General features: G+C 41.0%; 1 protein-coding gene across 3 annotated transcripts in view; it reads right to left on the reverse strand.

Annotated features, from left to right (window-relative positions):
- The window catches only part of kdr (kinase insert domain receptor (a type III receptor tyrosine kinase)), an 89441-nt gene extending 74864 nt beyond the window's left edge, over positions 1 to 14577 (reverse strand). The window contains exons 1-5 of one of the 3 annotated variants that reach the window (XM_085970027.1): positions 14120 to 14573; positions 8145 to 8226; positions 6521 to 6726; positions 3746 to 3870; positions 3172 to 3340 (exon numbers count right to left, since the gene is read on the reverse strand). In XM_085970027.1, coding sequence (XP_085826153.1) covers positions 3172 to 3340; positions 3746 to 3870; positions 6521 to 6726; positions 8145 to 8226; positions 14120 to 14183 — 646 coding nt within the window. In that variant the 5' untranslated portion in view covers positions 14184 to 14573. Of the gene's footprint in view, positions 1 to 3171; positions 3341 to 3745; positions 3871 to 6520; positions 6727 to 8144; positions 8227 to 14119 lie in introns of all 3 variants that reach the window. The other 2 variants (XM_085970019.1, XM_085970033.1) reach the window with 2 other exon arrangements.
- Positions 14578 to 20192: the final 5615 nt, after the last annotated feature.

The raw sequence follows: 20192 nt of genomic DNA on the forward strand, positions 1-20192 counted from the left end.
AGCAAACTCTCTATCCAGTGTCACCTCCTTGGACCAACCTCTCTCACCATTGACAGATCGCTTCTGTCATCTTAACTTCAGCTGCCATCTATTCCATCAGCATCGGTGCCCTTGAAAAAAATCACACCTTGGCCCTCAGAATCCCACCATGATCAGCCCCAACACCAACATCACCAGACACACCAGCATTACCAACAGCAGCACCAACCTTCTCTGCAATTACCTGATGCTGCACAAGACACACGGCATCAGCACCTGACCACAATGCTGCCCAGGAGGCCAGGGATGGCCTGATTTACTTCTCTTGACACTGTACACCCTAGCTGACACATGATGCACCAGGTTGGCACCACCACACACCAACATCATAAAGTATCCCTACAATGCCCAAGCCATTCCTTTCACAGTCATCACCATTGGTGGTGGTGGTGGTGGGGGGGGTGGAGAAATACCGTTATGTCTCACCATTCACTGCAACTCACTAAGCCACTTCCAAAGGTGCACACAGATCTGTCCAAGAAGGCAAAGTGTTGAAAATAAAGGTTTCAATATTTGACAACACATTAACAGAAACTTTACTTGAACATTGGCGATAACACCCAAGTGCCTACCCTTGTGTGATGTTAGTTGGTATGATTGGACAAGGATGAGGGTGAGTGTGAGGGGTGGCTAGTGAGATGGGGAAGTGATAATTCAGATAGAGAGGGCTGGGTGGAGGTGCAAGGTAAGTTGGTGTGAGTAAGGATGTGCAGGAGTAGGGTAGGGAAAGCAGAGTGATGGGGATGTGATGAGTGGCACAGCAGGATGAGGTTGAGTGTGACTTTGCAGTAACATTTCGTGATCTACTGAGATCATTGAAAGGTTTGCGCCACTGCAACCTGGTCCTCCTAACAACTTCCCTGCTTGTGTCCTCCTGTGCAATGTGCAATCAGGCTGCGATGGTCTCCTGGAGATGTCTCTTCCGCCCATGGGAAGGGAAGAGAAGCTCCTTGCGTGCTGTGACTCCCTCCATAAGCATATAGAGGGAGTAATGGGAGAACCTGGGTGCAGCCGTTCACCACTATGCAATGCTTGTCAGTGTTTGCAGCACCTCAATGCTGTAGAAGACTGACAGCAGAACTGTCAAAATGATTGTGGACATGGTCCCTTTAAGGAAACCGGCTGATGATGCATCATCAAATTGCATCATCAGACCCGCGTCCTATTGGCCGGAAACCTCACAGGGCGGACTTAACAAGCCCCATCAATGGATTATCTTGTGGGAGGTCGGGATTGACACAGATGCGGGGTCCCCACACGCCACGGACGTTGCCCGCCCCAAACCCACCATGGTTGGAAAAATCCAGCCCCATATTTCTTTATCCCCCTTTCCTTCAATTACTTATCTAACTTATCCTTAAATGTTGACATGGTCTCCACTTCGGTCACATTTTTTTAATACATCCTGATTTCCCAATTTCTTGAGTACTCCGGCATTATTTGAACCCACTGATTTAAATTGTGCTTAAATCTCTCTGGTTTCAGTGGTGTGAGTTCCGATGTGCCTTTGGAGATGGTTTAGCACAGATTTGTGATGCAGTGCAGAAACAGAGCACATCATAACAGGCTGAAGGCTCTCAAGGAGACAGTCACTGAGATTACTCAGATGGTGAATTCCCACTGCCAGACATGCCATCATATTTCGATACAGGGCGGCGATCGAGACCTTATCCAAAGAAAATGAAAGAAAATCAAAGGGAGAGCTAACTTCATGCGCTTCCTAGCAACAGGTTATACAGAGTGATGTTGGCATTCTAACCTTGCCACTCGAGTGGCTGTCTGTGACATGAAGAAATTTAATGAAAACAAATCAAATGACTCAGAAAAAAGACAAACATCTTGGGTGCAGCCTCAGCCAATTACAATATCAATCTCATGCCAAATGAATCTGATGTGGACTAAATTCTACAATGAATTGGCTGTGTAAAAGCAATCACATTATTTACTGGAGGAGAGCTCGGTTTCCTGTTGACAAGACTGGAGACACAATAGCATAAACGATCTCCCAACCCGAACCTCTGTCCCAGCAGGCAATAAGCATGAAGTGACATCCTACTGTCTGTAGCTGTGCTTAGGGTTATCAGCCAGCAGAGCAGCCCCACTGTGAGAAGCAGTATAAACTGGCAAGCTCCGATTAACTATTATCTCAGTACACAGATTGCACTGTAGTACGTTTAAAGTGAGGTACATATGGGCCACGGTACAGACGTTTCATGTTATAAGCTGATAAACATCCATATTATTTTCAGCAGGGAACTATTTAGACTATGCATTAGAATGTTTCCCCCAGTCACTGAACTGTGCTCTCACTGATATGCTGTAACCATAACCTCTTGAATAGAAATTGTGCAGAAAAAAAACTGGGACGATTTTCGTGTCCCTACTGCACCATTTGCATTTCAAAACAGGGCTGTTGCGGGACCAAAAAAGTCCTGGTTGAAGATTGGTTCCCACCTGCACCTATTTTCGGATGGATCTTAATCGAGAAAGCTTCCTCCAGAAACTGGCACGGTCAGATGACATAGTTCTGGCCCCCAAAGCCATTTTTTTTCTCTGCCCAACAGATTACGACCAGTTCCTGCTCCCGCCCACTAAATATGGGCAGGTATTTTGAGTAAAGGGATCCTCAGCTGCAGTCAGGGGAATCTGAATGCTGGCTTGGCATATTTTTTTTTATGCCAGTTGCTTGTGAGTTTTGAGGCTTCAAGGCTTGCACTATTAATGCCCTTGCTGTTACAGATGCTGCAAAAATGTTGCCCGCTGCTCAAAACTGGTTTCTTCATATCATTCCCGACGCTTCCAACCTCTCCCCTTCAAGGTGCTGCTGCAGGCACTTCAAAATCAGCCGCCCCGTTGAATATCCCACCAGCAGATCGACGAGCCGCCTGTAGGGAAATGCATTTCGCGCTGACAACTCGCCCAAAATAAAGTACGTGAGGTCTGGCCAAAAAATGGTACGGGTCCGATGACAACACCTTCGGGCAGGCGCAGCACATGTCCCACCCGCTCAATAAATGCTCGCCACTAACCCCTGTATGCATTTTTCAAAATCAAACAATTGTCTGTACTGGAAGTTAAATATGAAATTTAAAGTTTAGCCTCTTCAATATAAATGTACAAAATGCGCCTTACCTAAAACTACCAGCACATAAATATTGGAACGATAGACTCTTCCATTTACTGTTGTCTCACACTGGACCAGTCCCGCATCTCTGATCTTCTGACTCAAAATAGTGAAACCTTTCTGATTGTCCCAGAAAGTTGTCATTCCATCAGGAACAATATATTTTTCAGGATATTTCTGTTCAAACATTAAACAGGGATAATTTAGCGGACTAAAAAATTTAATATTAAAATACAATTGCCAACTATTGTTAAGATTACATACTATGATTATTTAACAAATACGCTATAAAATATGTTTTATAGTATAGTATTTTACAACAGACTAAAGTGGTCGATTTAACAGAGGATTAAGATCCTTCCCATTTCAGAGAAGTCTCCAGTATTTTAAAATGTTTACAAACATAAAAAAATCAAACTATCTTGAAAGTGATCATGTAGAGAGGGGCTACTTACAACATTACATTAGACATATATGTACATTTATAACTTGAATAGTGTGGCTGTTATGAAGTAAACTATATTTTAATATAAATTGGGCAAGTTATATGACGAGGTAACATAGATAAACAATTATATTTACCGCGTGTAGGGTCACATTAAGATCCGGCATGGAAACTTTGCATGGAATGACCAGCGTCTTGGTTTCTGTTATGTACAGTGCTTCTGGTTTATCAGGGTGGAAATTCACAAAGGGAATTTGATAGTCTAAAATGCAAATAACACATCTGTTTAGCTACAAAGGTGGAGTGATTTGTTATAACCTGCAGATGCTTCTAAAGCATATCTTGGGATATCAACATATGCTGGTGATTTTGATTAAATCCTTGGAGCCATATACTTGCAAAGTCCTTTAAGGCTTTGGGTTGGTTGGACTACTTTCTTGAAACAACGCGAATGGTTTCTGGCGGTGAGATTAGAGAGGTCCATTTGACTTCATGACACCAAGACTAAATGGTAAGGTCACCGTAAACTCGAGGAACAGCACCTCATCTTCCAATTAGGCACTTTACAGCCTTCCGGACTCAATATCAAGTTCAACAATTTCAGATCATAACCTCAGCCCCTATTACATTTTTACTTATAATTTTTATCCACACCTTTGTTTTGGCCCTTTCCCCCCCCCCTTTCTTTTTTTTTTCTCTCCCACATGGCAGCTGTCTCCCATTCTGCCAGCGCATTTCACACCTAATCTAGAGCCGTCTTTTGTCTCCACTAGTCCTATCACCATCTCGTCTCGTTTTGAATACCTCTTAATGTCTCTTCTCTTCTCTTTTGTTCTCTCCCAGCCTGGCCTTTTAATCTATTTCATTTCCTGTGCTTCTTTAGTCTTGACAAAGGGTTCACCCGAAACGTTGACTCTATTTTCTCTCCACGGATGTTGCCTGGCCTGCTGAGTTTTTCCAGCATTTTCTGTTGTTATTTCGGATTTCCAGCATCTGCAGTATTTTGCTATCATAAATGGTAAGGTGCCAGGTGTATTTTTCTTTTACAAAAGCAAAGTACTGCGGATGCTGGAAATCTGAAATATAAACAGAAAATGCTGGAAATACTCAGCAGGTCAGGCAGCATCTGTGGAGAGAGAAACAGAGTTAACGTTTCAGGTCGATGACCCTTCATCAGAACTGGAAAAAGTTAGAGATTTAACATAGGCAGGGGCAGGGAAAGGAGGGAGGGCAGGAAAGAACAAAATGGAAGGTCTGTGATAGGGTGGAAGGCAGGAGAGATTAAATGACAAAAGGTATGATTGTACAAAGCAAAAGGAGATGGTAATGGAACAAGTAAAGAAACAAAAGATGGGTCTAGAAGAGGTATAAATGGGGATGGCAGAATCATCAACAACTGCCATCTGAAAAAATAGGGGCAGAGGTTATGGTCTGAAATTGTTGAACTCAATGTTGAGTCCAGAAGGTTGTAAAGTGCCTAATCCACGTTTGATAAATGTTTGCTTGTCTCCTTCCAATTTTGATACAGATTCAAAATACACTGTAGATGTACAAAAATGTCAGTATTGGGGTGAAAAATTTCCCAAAAGCTTGAGCGAGACTGTATATATTACCACTGAATGAAATGACTTTGCAGCAAGGTAAATTTACAAAAATTTTCTGAGGGAACTTTGTATCAGCCTGAATACCTACAGCCACATTAACAATAATAATACAATCAACATATTTTATTGCAACTCCTGTGAAATTCAGTGAGACTCTAGAACTTGAGGGAACTCAGAAATTGCTCAAAAATGTGATGTTAGCTACTCAATCTCTTCAGCATTTCATCAGCTATAATGGAGCTATTGGTCATGTAACTAGGTACAAGCTGAAAGAGCGTCAAGCATTGCCAGAGACCAATGTTTGAGCTATCTCTCAGACTAGTTATATTCAATGCAGATACAGTACACAAAGGTTTTCCTTATTTATATCATAGTGATGGATTTTTTTGCCTGATTCATTTTTAAAATAAGCTATCTTACAAAATATTTTAGTAAGTGTGTTACATCAGGTATGAATACGATCCTCGGGACAGCTAACTTTAAATGAAGCATACGACTTTTCTTTCAATACATTTCTAACGTGCTCTTCAAAAAAGTGTGATTTTGTTAAGCATTACAGTTGTAGGAGAATCTCAATCCCCTATTATAAAAGTAACTGTTTGAGGTTGATTCACAATTACCCAAAGTATAATAGCAAGACTAACATAAAAAGTACGGAGTCAAGGACACCAATCAGGAAATTGGTGTGTTTTCTCATTACAATCCTGTCTGATCGGTAAGACAGAAGGAAGTGCTGCAGGCAATCTGCATTTAACCACATTGCTTTGGAAGTCGAAAAACAGGAACCCTATGGAGGTTAACCCCAGCATGTGGTGGGCTTTAATGTGGAACACTGCTCCAGTGGAAGCAAAGGTGATCATTTGTGCGGCCTCTGATAAGAATCTGTATCTGCTGCCACAAAAGAGGCATTGCCGTGAGATGAAAGAGTAAAAGAGAATGAATACATGCTGCAGGAAATACAAGTTTAAATTGAAATGCTACTTACTGGAGAAAATGTAACCAGTTGAGGTTGAGCGCTGATTGTGTTTATTTGCATAAATTGAATTCATTCGGTTTTGCTCCCACTCTCACGTCAGTGAATAATATTAAAAACGGTTGGCTGTAATATTATATCTTCATTATTTGCCTTTTTAAATTACTACATTGGAACATTTTTAGATCATACTAAACAGGCAGAAGAAATGGCCACTGGGGGAGTAATGACAACGGTGAAGTGGAAATACTTGCTGTTTTCTTGAATTTACACAACAAATTTCTTTCCAAGGACCATATAAGTCAAACAACTTTTTAAAAAAGAAGTTTTCTTACCCTGAACAAAGACATAGATACTTGCAGCTACTTGGACCGGAGAGTACTTGTGGAAACACCGGTATGTTCCGGTATCATTTGCAATGGTTTTTGTCAGAATGAGAGTTTGACAAAACGAAGTCCCTTTGGTGCAGTCACTCAATGATATCCTGTGCTCCATGCTGCTGTGATTTCTGGGCCATGACCATTCCAGCGGTGCTCGTCCGCTACGGCAAACATTCAGAAGCAACATGCTCTCAATTAGAAATGCAGAGCTATTTAAAGATTGTTTTTAATGAATTTAGTTTTTTTGAAAGGCTCAATCATAAACACCCATAAAATCTCTTTAAAAAAAATAAAGAGGTTGAACATTGAATTACGATTTTACGTTTCCTAAAAAGAATAAAGACAAAAATACAAATGACATCTTATTTCATCAGATTTACTTTACATTTATAGATTGGTTTTTTTTCAGGATGGGGTATGCAATAATCATTTCAAGTAGAAATTTTAAAAGAATTAATATATAAAGGATATTATAGTGGTGTACAGTGAGATTATTTCATGAGTGTGAAAGATCCATCATTAATGAGTAATACAGGCAGTTGTAATACATTGTTGTTGCACCTCCGCCACTGTTTAAATATGAAAATTGCAATGAAAAGCAGCTCTAAAACATAACATTTTATCGAGCTATTTTGTATTCATGGAATAACGCTAAAACCAGTGTCTTCCGGTGTATTCTGCTATTGGTAGCCCTTTGTTTTAGGAACATCAACATATACTGGGATATTCAGCTTTGTGAGCTGAATCGGTTACAGGCAGTGTGAAGGGGGATTCCAGGGAAGAAATCTACCATCTCAACTGGATATTTTTTCAATCAATCCAATAACAGTAATAATTTTATGTACAAAATGAAGATATTTCACCAGTTTAAAAAAAATCAGTGTCAAATTCAATGTTACTACATTAAACGTGGATTTTGAGATATTAAAAAAAAATCCTAGTAAGAGTTCAAGCAGAAATGATCTGAACATATAAAATGTTGTCCACGTGTCACCTTTGTTGACAGAAGTGTAACATGAACCATGGACTGTGAATGATAACATCATTTGTTTTTATTTCACTGCAGTGAAAGATGATTAGAGGTTATTGTGAAATTTCCATAACAGATATATTACCAATTATGATTCTGTAATTGTTGCAATTTCCTTCAAAGTTGTAGCTAACCAATATGTTTCAGTACAGAACAACTTGAAATGGTGGGTAGTTGTCTGTTTTAAGACATGGAATGGACTTAATGCTCACATAGCTAATTATAAGCAATACAGTAACACAGGTATTAACTTGTTTATCTTTAATAGTTTGTACTTCTACAAAGATAATGGAATGTTATACAAATGCATTGAGTGTATGTCCATGGATATTGCCAGCAGTAATTCTTAGGTCATAGTTGCTACACATAAAGGTAAGTAGATAGACAGATAGAGAAATAGATTGAATAGATACACAGGAATACACACATATATACATAAAGACATAGATATTTACAAACATACAAATTAAGTACAAGGTTATGTGATATATATATAACACATTTAGTTTAAAAGTATTATTTAATGTAAAATGTAGCACTTTCTCTTACCTGCAAGTAATTATTAAAGTGTCATTAGCATTAATTACATGTTCTTTATTCTGGATGCTAAGACGTGGCGAAGAGTAGGAGCCTGAAAATTAAAACATCTGATTAATGTTAAGGAGATTAATAATTAACATCTGTACAAACTAAATATAGTTAATACACCCAAGCATATTAGTTTAATAATTATAGACATGCCAAAGTGAGCTTCAACACTGAAAAATCCAAACTTTCGCGGAATTTAGGTGATTTTTGCAAAAACAAGTTGTCTTTGTTTTGCAACACTTGTTTGCCATCTCACTGTTTTATTAGTTTTAATGAATGGAAACCTGTCAGGAATAGCTTCCATGTATCAGTCATCAATTGACATCACATTATGTATAGTGCACAAGGGTGTAGCCAGGACTAGAAAATGTGTAACAACTGTTTGGAGGGAGATAGGAAGGAAATTCTTCTAGGGAGGGTCCAGGGACTGCTTCCCCTGAGGAACCTTGTAAAATTATAATTGAAAATATACATTTTCCTGTACTTGACACTATTTCTGCTGAGATATTTGAGAGTTCAGATGAAGGTTGGAGGTTGTGATAGAAAAATGAGGATGAAGTAGTGGAGGTCCAACATGTTCAAGAAAATTAACAGATTACATTGTTCTTTTTAAAAAGTCACAGTAAATTTATTGCATGAAATTGTTATGTTAAATGACAGACAAACCTTTCTATCTTAACAGTCTATCACAAATTCACCAATAAACAATGCAAATGTGTTTCTATATAACTCTATATTGGCTACAAATCTCATATATTAATTTTGCATGCAAGATGTTTTTTTAAATATGGGGTGTGTTTTAGCTGTAAGTTCAATTAATAAAGCCTGACTCTACCAGAGTTAGGTAGATACATAAATAATGTGTCATAAAAAGGATGAAGCAAATTGTCAATTTATTTAATGGAAAATATGGTGACCAACTTTGCAAAGTACTTTAGCAGAAAGTTTTTTTTTTAATGTATCAGAAGAGGATCTGCTGCATGACAAGCTTACGTCAGTAATCAGCATGGTGAGACAGAAGCCATTTTTAGAGATTGCCACTCTGGCTGCAAAAGGAACCAGGCCTGCTCAAAAATATATTATTCAAGCTATTTAACTCTGATAATTATATATTAACACTTTGAGGATTCTCCATTAACACAGTCAAAGTACTGTGGAAATGGGAGTGATGCTCTGTGGGTGCTGCCGGCACTTTTAATTCTATGAGCTGAGCTCACGTTATAGTGTGAGGTCAGCTCCTTTACATAATATTGGAGTGCTATCAGCACACAACACATGAAGCAAAGGGACATATTAAGTGCTGCCCACAGCTCTTGAATAGTTGCTGGTCATCTTAAAGCTGTACTGCTGCTACAAGGTAGAAATGGTTGCATCAAGCATAGGATGATGAACAGCATTCGTCCAGAATGGACTTTTGGAGGTCATGTTGCAGGAGGTGCTGGAGAGGAGCTCAATCCTATTCAGAGCAGGGGCTATGCTCTCTGAAGACTAGCACAAGATTAGCTGGATGGAGGTAGCACAAAGTGTGAATGTTGTCTCAACTGTGGCCAGATGCTGGGAACAGGTGAGGAAGAAAGCTGCTGCTCTCTGAAAGGTTGCCATAATAAGCGTGCCTAAATTTACAGTGTCACCTAACAATGAACCTTAACAGCGTGTCATTGTAAGTCTGGTGACACATCACAGAGGGAGAATGCACAGCACATTCCCTCACTTATTTTCCAAATACACAGGCATCCGCATTTTTATCACTGGACTCTATGCTGCTATTTCAGTGTGTTTGCTCTGTGGCCAATGAAATGTGGCAAGGAACAAACATCGAGCACACAGCCAACACAAGGTACATAAGGATATGCCTGCTACTGATTGAGGCAGGTTCTCCTCCTTCCCCTATTCCTTTGAAAGCTGAGGTTGCATAAGGCCCACCAGATTTCAATCATCTGGGATACCAAGGCCAACCTGTATTACATGGTTCCTCTGATCCTGCTGTTCCTCTTTTGGAACCAGTAGAGGTTGAGAAGTAGGATACCCATTGATCCTAATTAGGTTGAGCGCAATCACAGTTCCCTTGGCTAACTGATGGCAGATGAGGTCCAGCTTTAAGAAGGAGCAATAGTGAAACCAATTAAATAAACAACCAAATCGCTGTGTCAAGATTTTGCAACTGCCTAATAGACACCTTTAAAGAACTGAAGTCAATATGGCTGAAGGGCCAATCAACCAGCACCTTTTTTATGGGTGCTGAGCTCCAGCAGTGCTGCTCAGGTACCGAAACCATTTTATAAGGCAAGGCCCTTAAACATTTTTGAGCTATCACTGACTCTAGCGCAGGACTGGTACGCTGGCCTTCAGTGGCACAGCTGATTTCCCATTTCATTAACCCCATGGTATGTACAACAGGTGCAGAGCAGGCTTAAATGGTCTAGCAACCAATAGCACAGCTCAACTCCACTCCATGGTTACCAGGCATCGCATTATTAGCCTCATAAGTAAAAATGTTGCTTCTCTAAATTGTAATTAATTCAGAGCATTCCAACTTAATTTTTGACTTTCATCAGCTGTACGTCAGACTGATGCTATACTTGAAATAGTGTAAGCTATGACAAAATGTAAGTGTTTATGTCCAACTTGGCATTTTGAATTGTAATGGAAGACCGAAAGACTAAAAGACCAGAATGCTATTGAATATGTGTGCTATGTGTGTGTTATATACATAGAGGTATTTTAACATATAGACATACACACACACACACACACATATTTATATATTTGTGATAAACACTTGAAATTAGAGTGGTGGGGGCAAAAACCCTGGAATCACTAAAGAAACAATTAGATATGGGGGAGTGTTGGATTGTTCTGGAAAGATGAATTACAATGGGCCAAATGGCTTTCCTCGTCTAAGTATCTTGTGATCTTGTGTGACACAGTACACCTTCTACTGAGCCACCAAATATTTCAAGTACATACATCAGAAAAATGAAAAATGCACACCATTCTCCAGTTCTATACTCAGCTAGCTCAAGAAAGTATAATATGATACAGTTACTGTAAAGGGCAAACAGTGTACTTCATCTGATCCACAGAAATATAGCATTCAAAAGAAATTTAAAATGTTTGAAACTAGGTGAGCACTTTAACAATAGTAGGGGTGTACTGATGGGACAGCCAGAGTACTTTATTCTGAAATGCAGTAGTTCTGAAATAATTGCTGACAAAGAGAATACTGTCTCTTCAAATCGCAGTGCGTTGTTCTGCAGCCTTTATCATAACAGGATGAAGGGCAAATGGTCAAGCATTAGCTGGCTGATTGAAACCTCACAAACTCTGGGCAGAGTTCCGATTTTCTGATATTGCCTAACTTCAAGGACTTACAAAGGATGTGAAATATTGGAATAAAGTGAACAATCAGCAGATGATCTCACCCTTTGGGGAATTTCAAGGTTTTCCCCAAACATTTTTTTAAATTACAGTATCTATAAAACAATTCAAAGATGTATTGAATAATTAAGTCCATTAGGAAGTGATGTGAACATAATGCAATTATAGAAACTGTATTTAAAAACTTTTATATGTTTCTTTATACGGTTCATTATATTTTAGACTGCAATCTTTATATAACTTCCTTATGCCCAGCTAACAGGTCACGATTACTGCCGTTAAATATAATCAGTGACCGTTTAAGTAATGTGAATGGTCTAAGTATTCCACTAATATAGTGCAGTATAGACATTATTAGTCTCTCTATCTCGGAGGGGTGCTGGAGGAACACACAATTCTGGGTCCAAATCCAGAATTTAGTTCAGTTTAAAAGTATGTGCAGATTCACCTCATTAAAATGACCGCTGTCTGTTCTCGGGTACTTGCACTTATTGTCTAACAGATTTCCTCTGATCAGCAACTACTCCCACGTCTTCTGCCCGTCTGTCATGAGCTACTTCAACGAGACAATCCGCGTTGACAGCAGACTTCAGCAACTCGACTGCCCCCCGCTGCCACCCGCTCACCTTTAATCAGCTACTGGGTAACTGCAGTGAATTCAAAACCTTGTAAAAGTGAATAACGGCCTAGAGAGTTTCAAAACCTCTCTGCCCCGGGGCCTTTTCCAATTTCCTTTTCTAGGAATACATGGGAAGACTGGCGGTTTTAATAACATTGTTTTGTTCTGGTTTCTTTCCCTCCGGGGGCCAGGTTATGTGCTCCATGATTTGAAAATACCTAGATGCCGAATCACGCGATTAAATCGAAATGTATTTGTATTATTCAGAAAACTGGGAGCTGTTTTATATATGTGTGTATATATATATATATATATATATATATTGCATCTATGCAGTTATGTTTATTCTGGACAAGTATTCGGAGTGTCTCAGTTGGATCACACATTTAGGTGGGAATGTGGCTCGGGCCCTTTTATACTCCGGCATCGATAAAGCTGCTGTTCGGTCATTTATTTTTCTTCTTGGTTTAGCATGAAAAGCTTAACTTTATTGGTTGTTGGGCAGGCTGATATTTAGAGATCTTGGGGTGAAGCGCGACCACTAAATGAGACCTCAATCCGTAACCCCGACACCCTCCTCCCCAGATCCTGGGCCATATTTTCAATGTGCAGCTGGGGTCTGCGGGAACTTTACGGTACCCTGCTTCGAAAAACGTAGTGCATTGGTGCAGGTACGAAAAGAAGATGCGCATGGGGGCATCTGTTCTTCATTTCCTACTTTCTGAACTGCAGAAATCCGAAATCGCCATCACCCTCCCCCGGTCACTTGGCCCATCTGCACTTTCACATCGGATGCTTGTTATTTACTCAACAGTGTTAAACCCGAGCTATTGAGGGAGCCGTGCTTCGCACTCAGTAATCCGATTGATTTTGGTTACTGTGTTTCCGAGTTTTCCCCAAACGAATTTCTTCGGTGAATCTCGATCACTTCGGTAGAATATGCACGGTGCACTACCGACAGATCCCCACACCACAAGCCGAAAGAAGAGTAACTTTACATAATTATAGCCAAACTTAACACAACTGAATTTTGTACAAAAATGCCGCTTCCCCGCTCGACTTTCTACAGCCCTTCTGTATCTAACAATGAATAGACGGACAGCAGGACCCTGAGGGAGACTTCGTGCGAAGTGCAATTGACCAGTGGCACGGTGTCTACCAGTACTGTAAATTAAAGATCATTACAAACTTTAAAAAAAATCTTCAATTCTTCATAAACAACTGACTATTGTTAGAATTCCCTGTCTAGGTAATCCAAATATAATCAATTTGATCATCATGTAGATACCTGTTTTCTATCCTTAACCCCTGCTTTTTAACATCATGAACGCGACCCTGCACGTTGCTGTTATTTGCCTGTCTTCAGAGTATGTAACTGTTTAAAGAACTCAGCAGCGTTGCATTACAACAACTCGAACTAAGCAGAACATCACAAATCATTTTCAGAAGCGGCCTCAGGTCGACTTGTCAGACCGCCTCAGACAGCGAGAAGGTGGACTCTGCTTTGCTGCGATCTATTCTCGAGGCTAAGGTAGCAGCTGTGTTTGTTGAGTGGGTTTTGAAAAGTAGCAGGTCGGTCTCTCCGCTTCTGGATGCAATAGATGTTTCACATAATCAGTTTATATAATCTCAACAAACTATCTTTTCTATTCAGTGTTTTATTTGCACACCTCATACTCCGGGATTAGTTTCAAATTCAATTAAATATCGCACGTGATTAAACGGGTTAAATTCCGATGCAATATAAAATTGAATTGCACAACGTTTTCACTAATTTGCAAAACGAATTTAAATTTGTATTACGAAACAATTTCTATATTTGTGGGTTACCTATTGCGATTCTACTTGAAATGTGCTCTTAATTCCTCGATTTGAATTTGGTGCCATTAAATATTACACAACAAAATTGCTAATTTGCTTGGAGATAGATAACTCTCACCCGTTGCATCAGAAATACCCATCCGCAGCCACAGCAACAGCGCGAAAACCAACTTTTCCGACATGTCACAATAGGTATCCCGGGATCCAGATTAAGGCGTCCAGTGGACTATTCGAACAGTCGCTGCTCCAATACGGCTCTCTCAATAAATATTGGATGATTTCCAGCCTCACAGCCACATTCTCTTACTGGCGACCGGGTCGTGTAACGTGCTGAAGTCACCTTTAATTCACTGGGCCTTAAAATGAGTCTGCAAAAGTGGCTAAAGTGATAATCCTGTAGTTGTTATTTTCAGTCGTCCCGAAAAGGAAGACGTTGTACTTTGGGCTCGGTTGGGTGAGTGTCAAGTTTTGGTCTGAATGGACATGGTAATTTGCTGGCTATATACAGGAGGAGGTCCCAGGCCACGAAAGTTGATCCACCCGTCACGTGACGTGAGGGGGCAGTGAATCCTTCAAAAAAAGGGAAAACACCCAAAACGACCTAGAAAGGAACGTTATCACGAAGTTAACTGCAAAAAGTGCAATAAGTGTATGTGGATGTTGGATCGCCCACAAAACACAAACTCGCATTAAAAACGCATCTTGAAAAATGCCTGTACAGAAACAACATTCGCACACAATGTTAAAAATAGGATTATATTTAAATATAAGTTATAAAATGCGAAAGTAAAACTTTTTAAATGTTGTAATTATGCAGCACGGCGACACTTCAACTTTACCGCTATTTTCAGGAAGTGAAAGGAAGTTTTGTCGGTCATAGAGTCATAGAGTCATAGAGTAATACAGCACGGATAGAGGCCCTTCGGCCCATCGTGTCCCGTCCAATACTGTTAAAAAAAGTTAATTGCACAACGTGGAATGTGTATTAGCTTTTTATGTGGATGCATTGTTATCTCCAAATTATATTTATAATATTTACCACAAATCAAGCAATGAGATGTTTAAAGATAATTTACCCTAACTTGATATACTAAGCACCTTGTGATTGGGATTTGTAGTTTAAATTGCACACATAGCTTTCTTAAAGTTATCAATAAAAAGTGGCGTCAGATCCCCTCGCTGCTGAGTCCCGCAGTGAGTTCCAATCCAGCATAGTCTGATGATTATCTGCCTCTCTGCCTTGACTGGTTTGCAATGGTCCTGTCTGAAATAAGTTTGAGCACTCTCAGTGTCAGTCCAGTCCCTGGTGGATGTGAATGGACAGCATAAAATTGCTAAAATCTGAATCAAACTGGCAGCTCACGAAAGCCACAGAATGGCGGGTGTAGGAAGTGACAATGTATATGCTGCAGTAGGAGGTTATTTTTTAAAAAAATTTGGGAGTGCAGAGGAGACGGAGCGTCACTCTGCATTTCCCTGGCCTACATCTGACCCATGAGTTACTAATGCTGGCACAGGGTGCATAAAATATACACGTGTCCGATTCACCAACAGAGTGGTCCTTAATGAGCACAAGGGTCACCGAACAAATAAAGCAAATTAGACTACAGGCATTTAATTTCAGTTCAATACATCTGTCATCTCCAGATAGTACTTTTTACATTTTACTTTAAACATTAGCAGCGTGTTGCCTTAGATTCAAAAAGACTTCTGAATGCTTGTCACTCATTGATGCTTTCCCTTCATATTCTACAGAAACTTTGTCATGTTGGTGACTTGTTTCCTCCCTGCTGCCTTTCCTTTATGAGTTATTTTATCTGCATTCATTTCAATTTCAAACCAGATTTGAAGTTCGCGGCCAAGTGCATGTGTAAGATTCTCTCCTCACGCCCTAACATTTGACCCGTGAACCGAATGGCCGGTGACTGCAATGGACCCACCATGAGTAAGGCAAGGAAGTCATTTCAGATTGGCGATGCAATGCATAGCACAAAACTATCTTTCAAATGGCACTGGCCGGCACTAATTGGCGATCTCATTGGGTGTAGCTAGTGGAAAAACTGGGGAAAGAAAATCGGTGTGGCAGGGTAAGACTGAGATATTGGAGCAGCGGGGAGGTAACTTACCTGACCTGGGAGTGTTGATGCTGATACCGAGTCCTCGAATGGGAACGTGTTCCATCCCGCACCACCTCGAATTGGTATCCCTCACATTGATGAACACACAATACACAAAAGAACTATCAGAAAACAATCATTTGAGTTGTCATAACAGCCCCAGAAAGGTAAGACGTATACCTGCGATTTCCCACGATACTGGGCTCCTGATCTCAATCTTGCCGATGCGAAGAGCTGCTGACTATTTTTTAGCTTTGTGCTATATACCATTTGTTTGGACTTTGGATTATTTCATATATTTAAAGTTTTTAAAGCACCGTTTGGCTTTAGATGACGATACAAATAAATCACTCAAGCTTCATTCTGATGGCGTGTGCTACTATCAAAACGACTCAATTGTTTTGGAGACATACACTTTCATACATCTGTTACCCCAAGTTTAAAAGCCAGCTGTTATGGACATTGCATGTGACCTACTCGGTCCCACCTCAAGCACAGTCCTCGATATTGTTTACAGTAATTTAAGGACTCTGAGCATTGAGGGTCCTTTGGAACTTTCAGTAGCTGCACATTTTCCATTAAACATCGACAAAAAGATTGATTTTGTATCTCTATGATGCTGACTACTGTAAATGTAAAGGTGATCGATGCATATTACTTGTACAGCAGAGAAAGACACTATTAAGTTGGCCCTGTTTCTCCCTGTGATAGGATAGCCACTGCCCTAGAAAATTAATCACATGGGCAAGGCGCCTGTGAAATTATGACCCAGCCTGAGTCACCATATTCAAGAGAGGAGTATGGGAAGAAAATCAGGCAGAAAAACGGAGACACACACAAAAAAGCAAAATCCATAGGACAGTAAAATATACCTAAATGCATAGCAATCTCAGAAGAAAGTAAAAATTGTATTTTTTGTGATTTGAATGCTGATAACTCCAGGGCACAACGGATCAGATAAAAATAAAAGCAATATAGTGTGAAAGGGAAGGCCACGTGAAGGACAGACTTCACAAATTAAGTGCGGTCATTTTTTTCCTGGATTATTAGAAAGCAACAGTGGATTTTGCTCGTATCAAAGTACTGTGTCCTCCAACAAGTTACACGCTGGCTGCCTTTGTCCAGCTACATTGGTTTGGTCAGATAGTGTGCGGTTCAGTGTTCAACTGGTCCTGCCTGGTACCGATGTTGTTATGTTTGATTCAGCAAAAGTTGGTAACATTTTGTGAGTTCCTCATAAGTTTGAAGACGGCATAGTAACCATTGGGGAAGAGCATTTATTTCACGGGTCTTGATACAATAAAAAGTTAGGGAATCTTCTTTACTCATTACCTTTGAAAATAGGGAAGTGGCCCGATTGATGCAGTATTTGTGTTGTGCTTATCTCTATAACCCTCCAGTATTAACTACCAACAATTAATGTAGCGGAAGTCGTTCCGAGTTGATATGGGCAAACACTAAAGATTAATCCTAATACAAGGCGCTGCCTGTCCTCGGCGAGTTCCCAGAGGACTCTCTCACTCAAGGCAACACCACGGCAACACACCACAAACTGGACTCACATAGACTAACTTCCATCAATGTGTTTTGGGCGATGTGAAGCAATCCGTGTTATGATTTGCCCAAAGAAAACAAATATTTGTATGGGACGATGCCCCAATCAATTCCCCCAATTATAAAACATCACAGAAAAAAGTAACATTAATCACCAGATTCCCCCACAGACCTGTCTGTCAAGCCACACGTTGCTGGTTTGCTAATTTAATATTAGATTTTATTTGTCAACAACACCACTCTTGAGAACGATATTAACAGTAGGAGATCCGGTCTGTGACCGTGAGGGCCATATGTTCAGCTATGGTTTACACAAGGCCTAACTGTTTCACGACATTAGATAAAACAAGCTAGTGCAGCACATCGGAAAAGCTGCTTTCTCTTAAGTGCTTTCTTTCCACAATGGGAGAAGACTTCCTGCTGCTCGCAGGAATGTTTTTTTCTCCGTGCAGATGATCTCCTGCAGTCACGCCTGACGAGTTTCTGTCACGATTTCCAGTTTAGAAGAGAACTTTTGTTGGGTTTCTGGCTCTCTGTTAGATAAGCAGGAGGTGCGCTGTATATCGTCTGTGTACCCTACTCGCTTTTGCCTGGCTCTTATCAACGTAAAAAAAATAAACTTTTAGTTCATGTGCAGGCCAAGGTGGCAGTATTACAACAGTGCACACAGTACACGGTCCAGTAGTTAATTCATGTGCCTGCCCAATCTCACGAGGGTGAGTAACAAGGGGTCCTTTTCTGACTTTGACAACGAGTAGCCTTGCCCGGTAGAAATGCATATTGGAAATTCGAACAGGCTCCACACGATTTTCTGGCCATTCATTTTAAATAGTTGGAAAATCATGTGCAGCATGAGCCTGAAATGTCAATATACACGTCAGGCGACAGGCGTCAGGCGTATTGTGTGCCCCTTAAATGGCTAGCCCAGAAACTCAGCTGAATGTGTCTTCTATGAATGCCTGGCTGAACTAGGGTTTCTGCACTGAACTCCTGTTGGTCAGTATTTATATTCTCCTCTGGTCATGATTGTGGGTTGACCTCCTTCTCCTCCATGGCTGGGCTCCTTTGTATTGCAAGGTTATGCAGCATACAGCAGGCAACGATGATGATGGGGGCTGTAATGTTAGTCACCATGGAGACACCTAAAGCACTGCTCCAAGAAGTCATTTGTATGCACTATGAGGATTTTTTTCCATTTTTTTTATGGGTTGTGGGTGTCGCTGGCAAGGCCAAAATGTATTGCCCATCCCTAATTGCCCTTGAGAAGTTGGTGGTGAGCCACCTTCTTGAACCGCTGCAGTCCGTGTGGTGAAGGCACTTCCACAGTGCTGTTAGGTAGGGAGTTCCAGGATTTTGACCCAGCGACGATGAAGGATCAGTGATATACTTCTAAGTCAGGATGGTGAGTGACTTGGAGGGAAACTTGGAGGTGGTGTTCCCATGCGCCTGCTGCCCTTGTCCTTCTAGGTGGAAGAGGTTGCGGGTTTGGGAAGTGCTGCCGAAGAAGCCTTGGCGAGTTGCTGCAGTACATCTTGTAGATGGTACACACTGCAGCCACGGTACGCCGGTGGTGGAGGGAGTGAATGTTTAAGGTGGTGGTAGGGTGCCAATCAAACGGGCTGCTTTGTCCTGGATGGTGTCAAGCTTCTTGTGTGTTGTTGGAGCTGCACTCATCCAGGCAAGTGGAGAGTATTCCATCACACTCCTTACTTGTGCCTTGTAGATAGTGGAAAGGCTTTGGGGAGTCAGGAGGTGAGACACATGCTGCAGAATTCCTAGCCTCTGACCTGCTCTTGTTGCCACAGTATTTATGTGGCTGGCCCAGTTAAGTTTCTGGTCAATGGTGATGCCCAGGATGTTGATGGTGGGGGATTCGGTGATGGTAATGTCATTGATTGTCAATGGGTGGTGGTTAGACTCTCACTTGTTGGAGATAGTCATTGCCTAGCACTCCTGTGGCATGAATGTTACCTGCCACTTATCAGCCCAAGCCTGAATATCTGGGTAACTGTGTGTTATCAAAACTTTGCTTCTGCCCATGTCTGCCACAAATATGTCATCAGTGAAGGCAGAAGAGGCTAGCTTTGCTCTCTGAGGAGCCATCCTTGCAGTTTGTCTTCACCTGCAAATAACCCAGCATTACTGAATATCTCAAGATTAAAGGATTCTGTTCATGTCGGCCATCGTATTGTGTCAAGAGGTCCAGGTAGTCACATGAGTGCCATCAATTACCACCCCGCCCCCCCCCCCCCCAACCACCATCACCTGGGTCAAAATCCTGGAACTCCCTCCCTAACAGCACTGTGGGAGTACCATCACCACACAGACTGCAGTGGTTCAAGAAGGCGGCTCACCACCACCTTCTCAAGGGCAACTAGGGATGGGCAATAAATGCTGGCATTGCCAGTGATGCCTACATCCCATAAATGAATATTTAAAAAAAATCACCACCTGAGCTGTGTGGCTGCAATTTCCCCAGAGATGGTCCCTGAAAGTGTTGTACACTGATGGAAGTGTAGG

The sequence above is a fragment of the Somniosus microcephalus genome, chromosome 2, assembly GCF_052327205.1.
Source record: "Somniosus microcephalus isolate GS21.2 chromosome 2, FLI_Smic_1.0, whole genome shotgun sequence".
Lineage (NCBI taxonomy): Eukaryota > Metazoa > Chordata > Chondrichthyes > Squaliformes > Somniosidae > Somniosus > Somniosus microcephalus.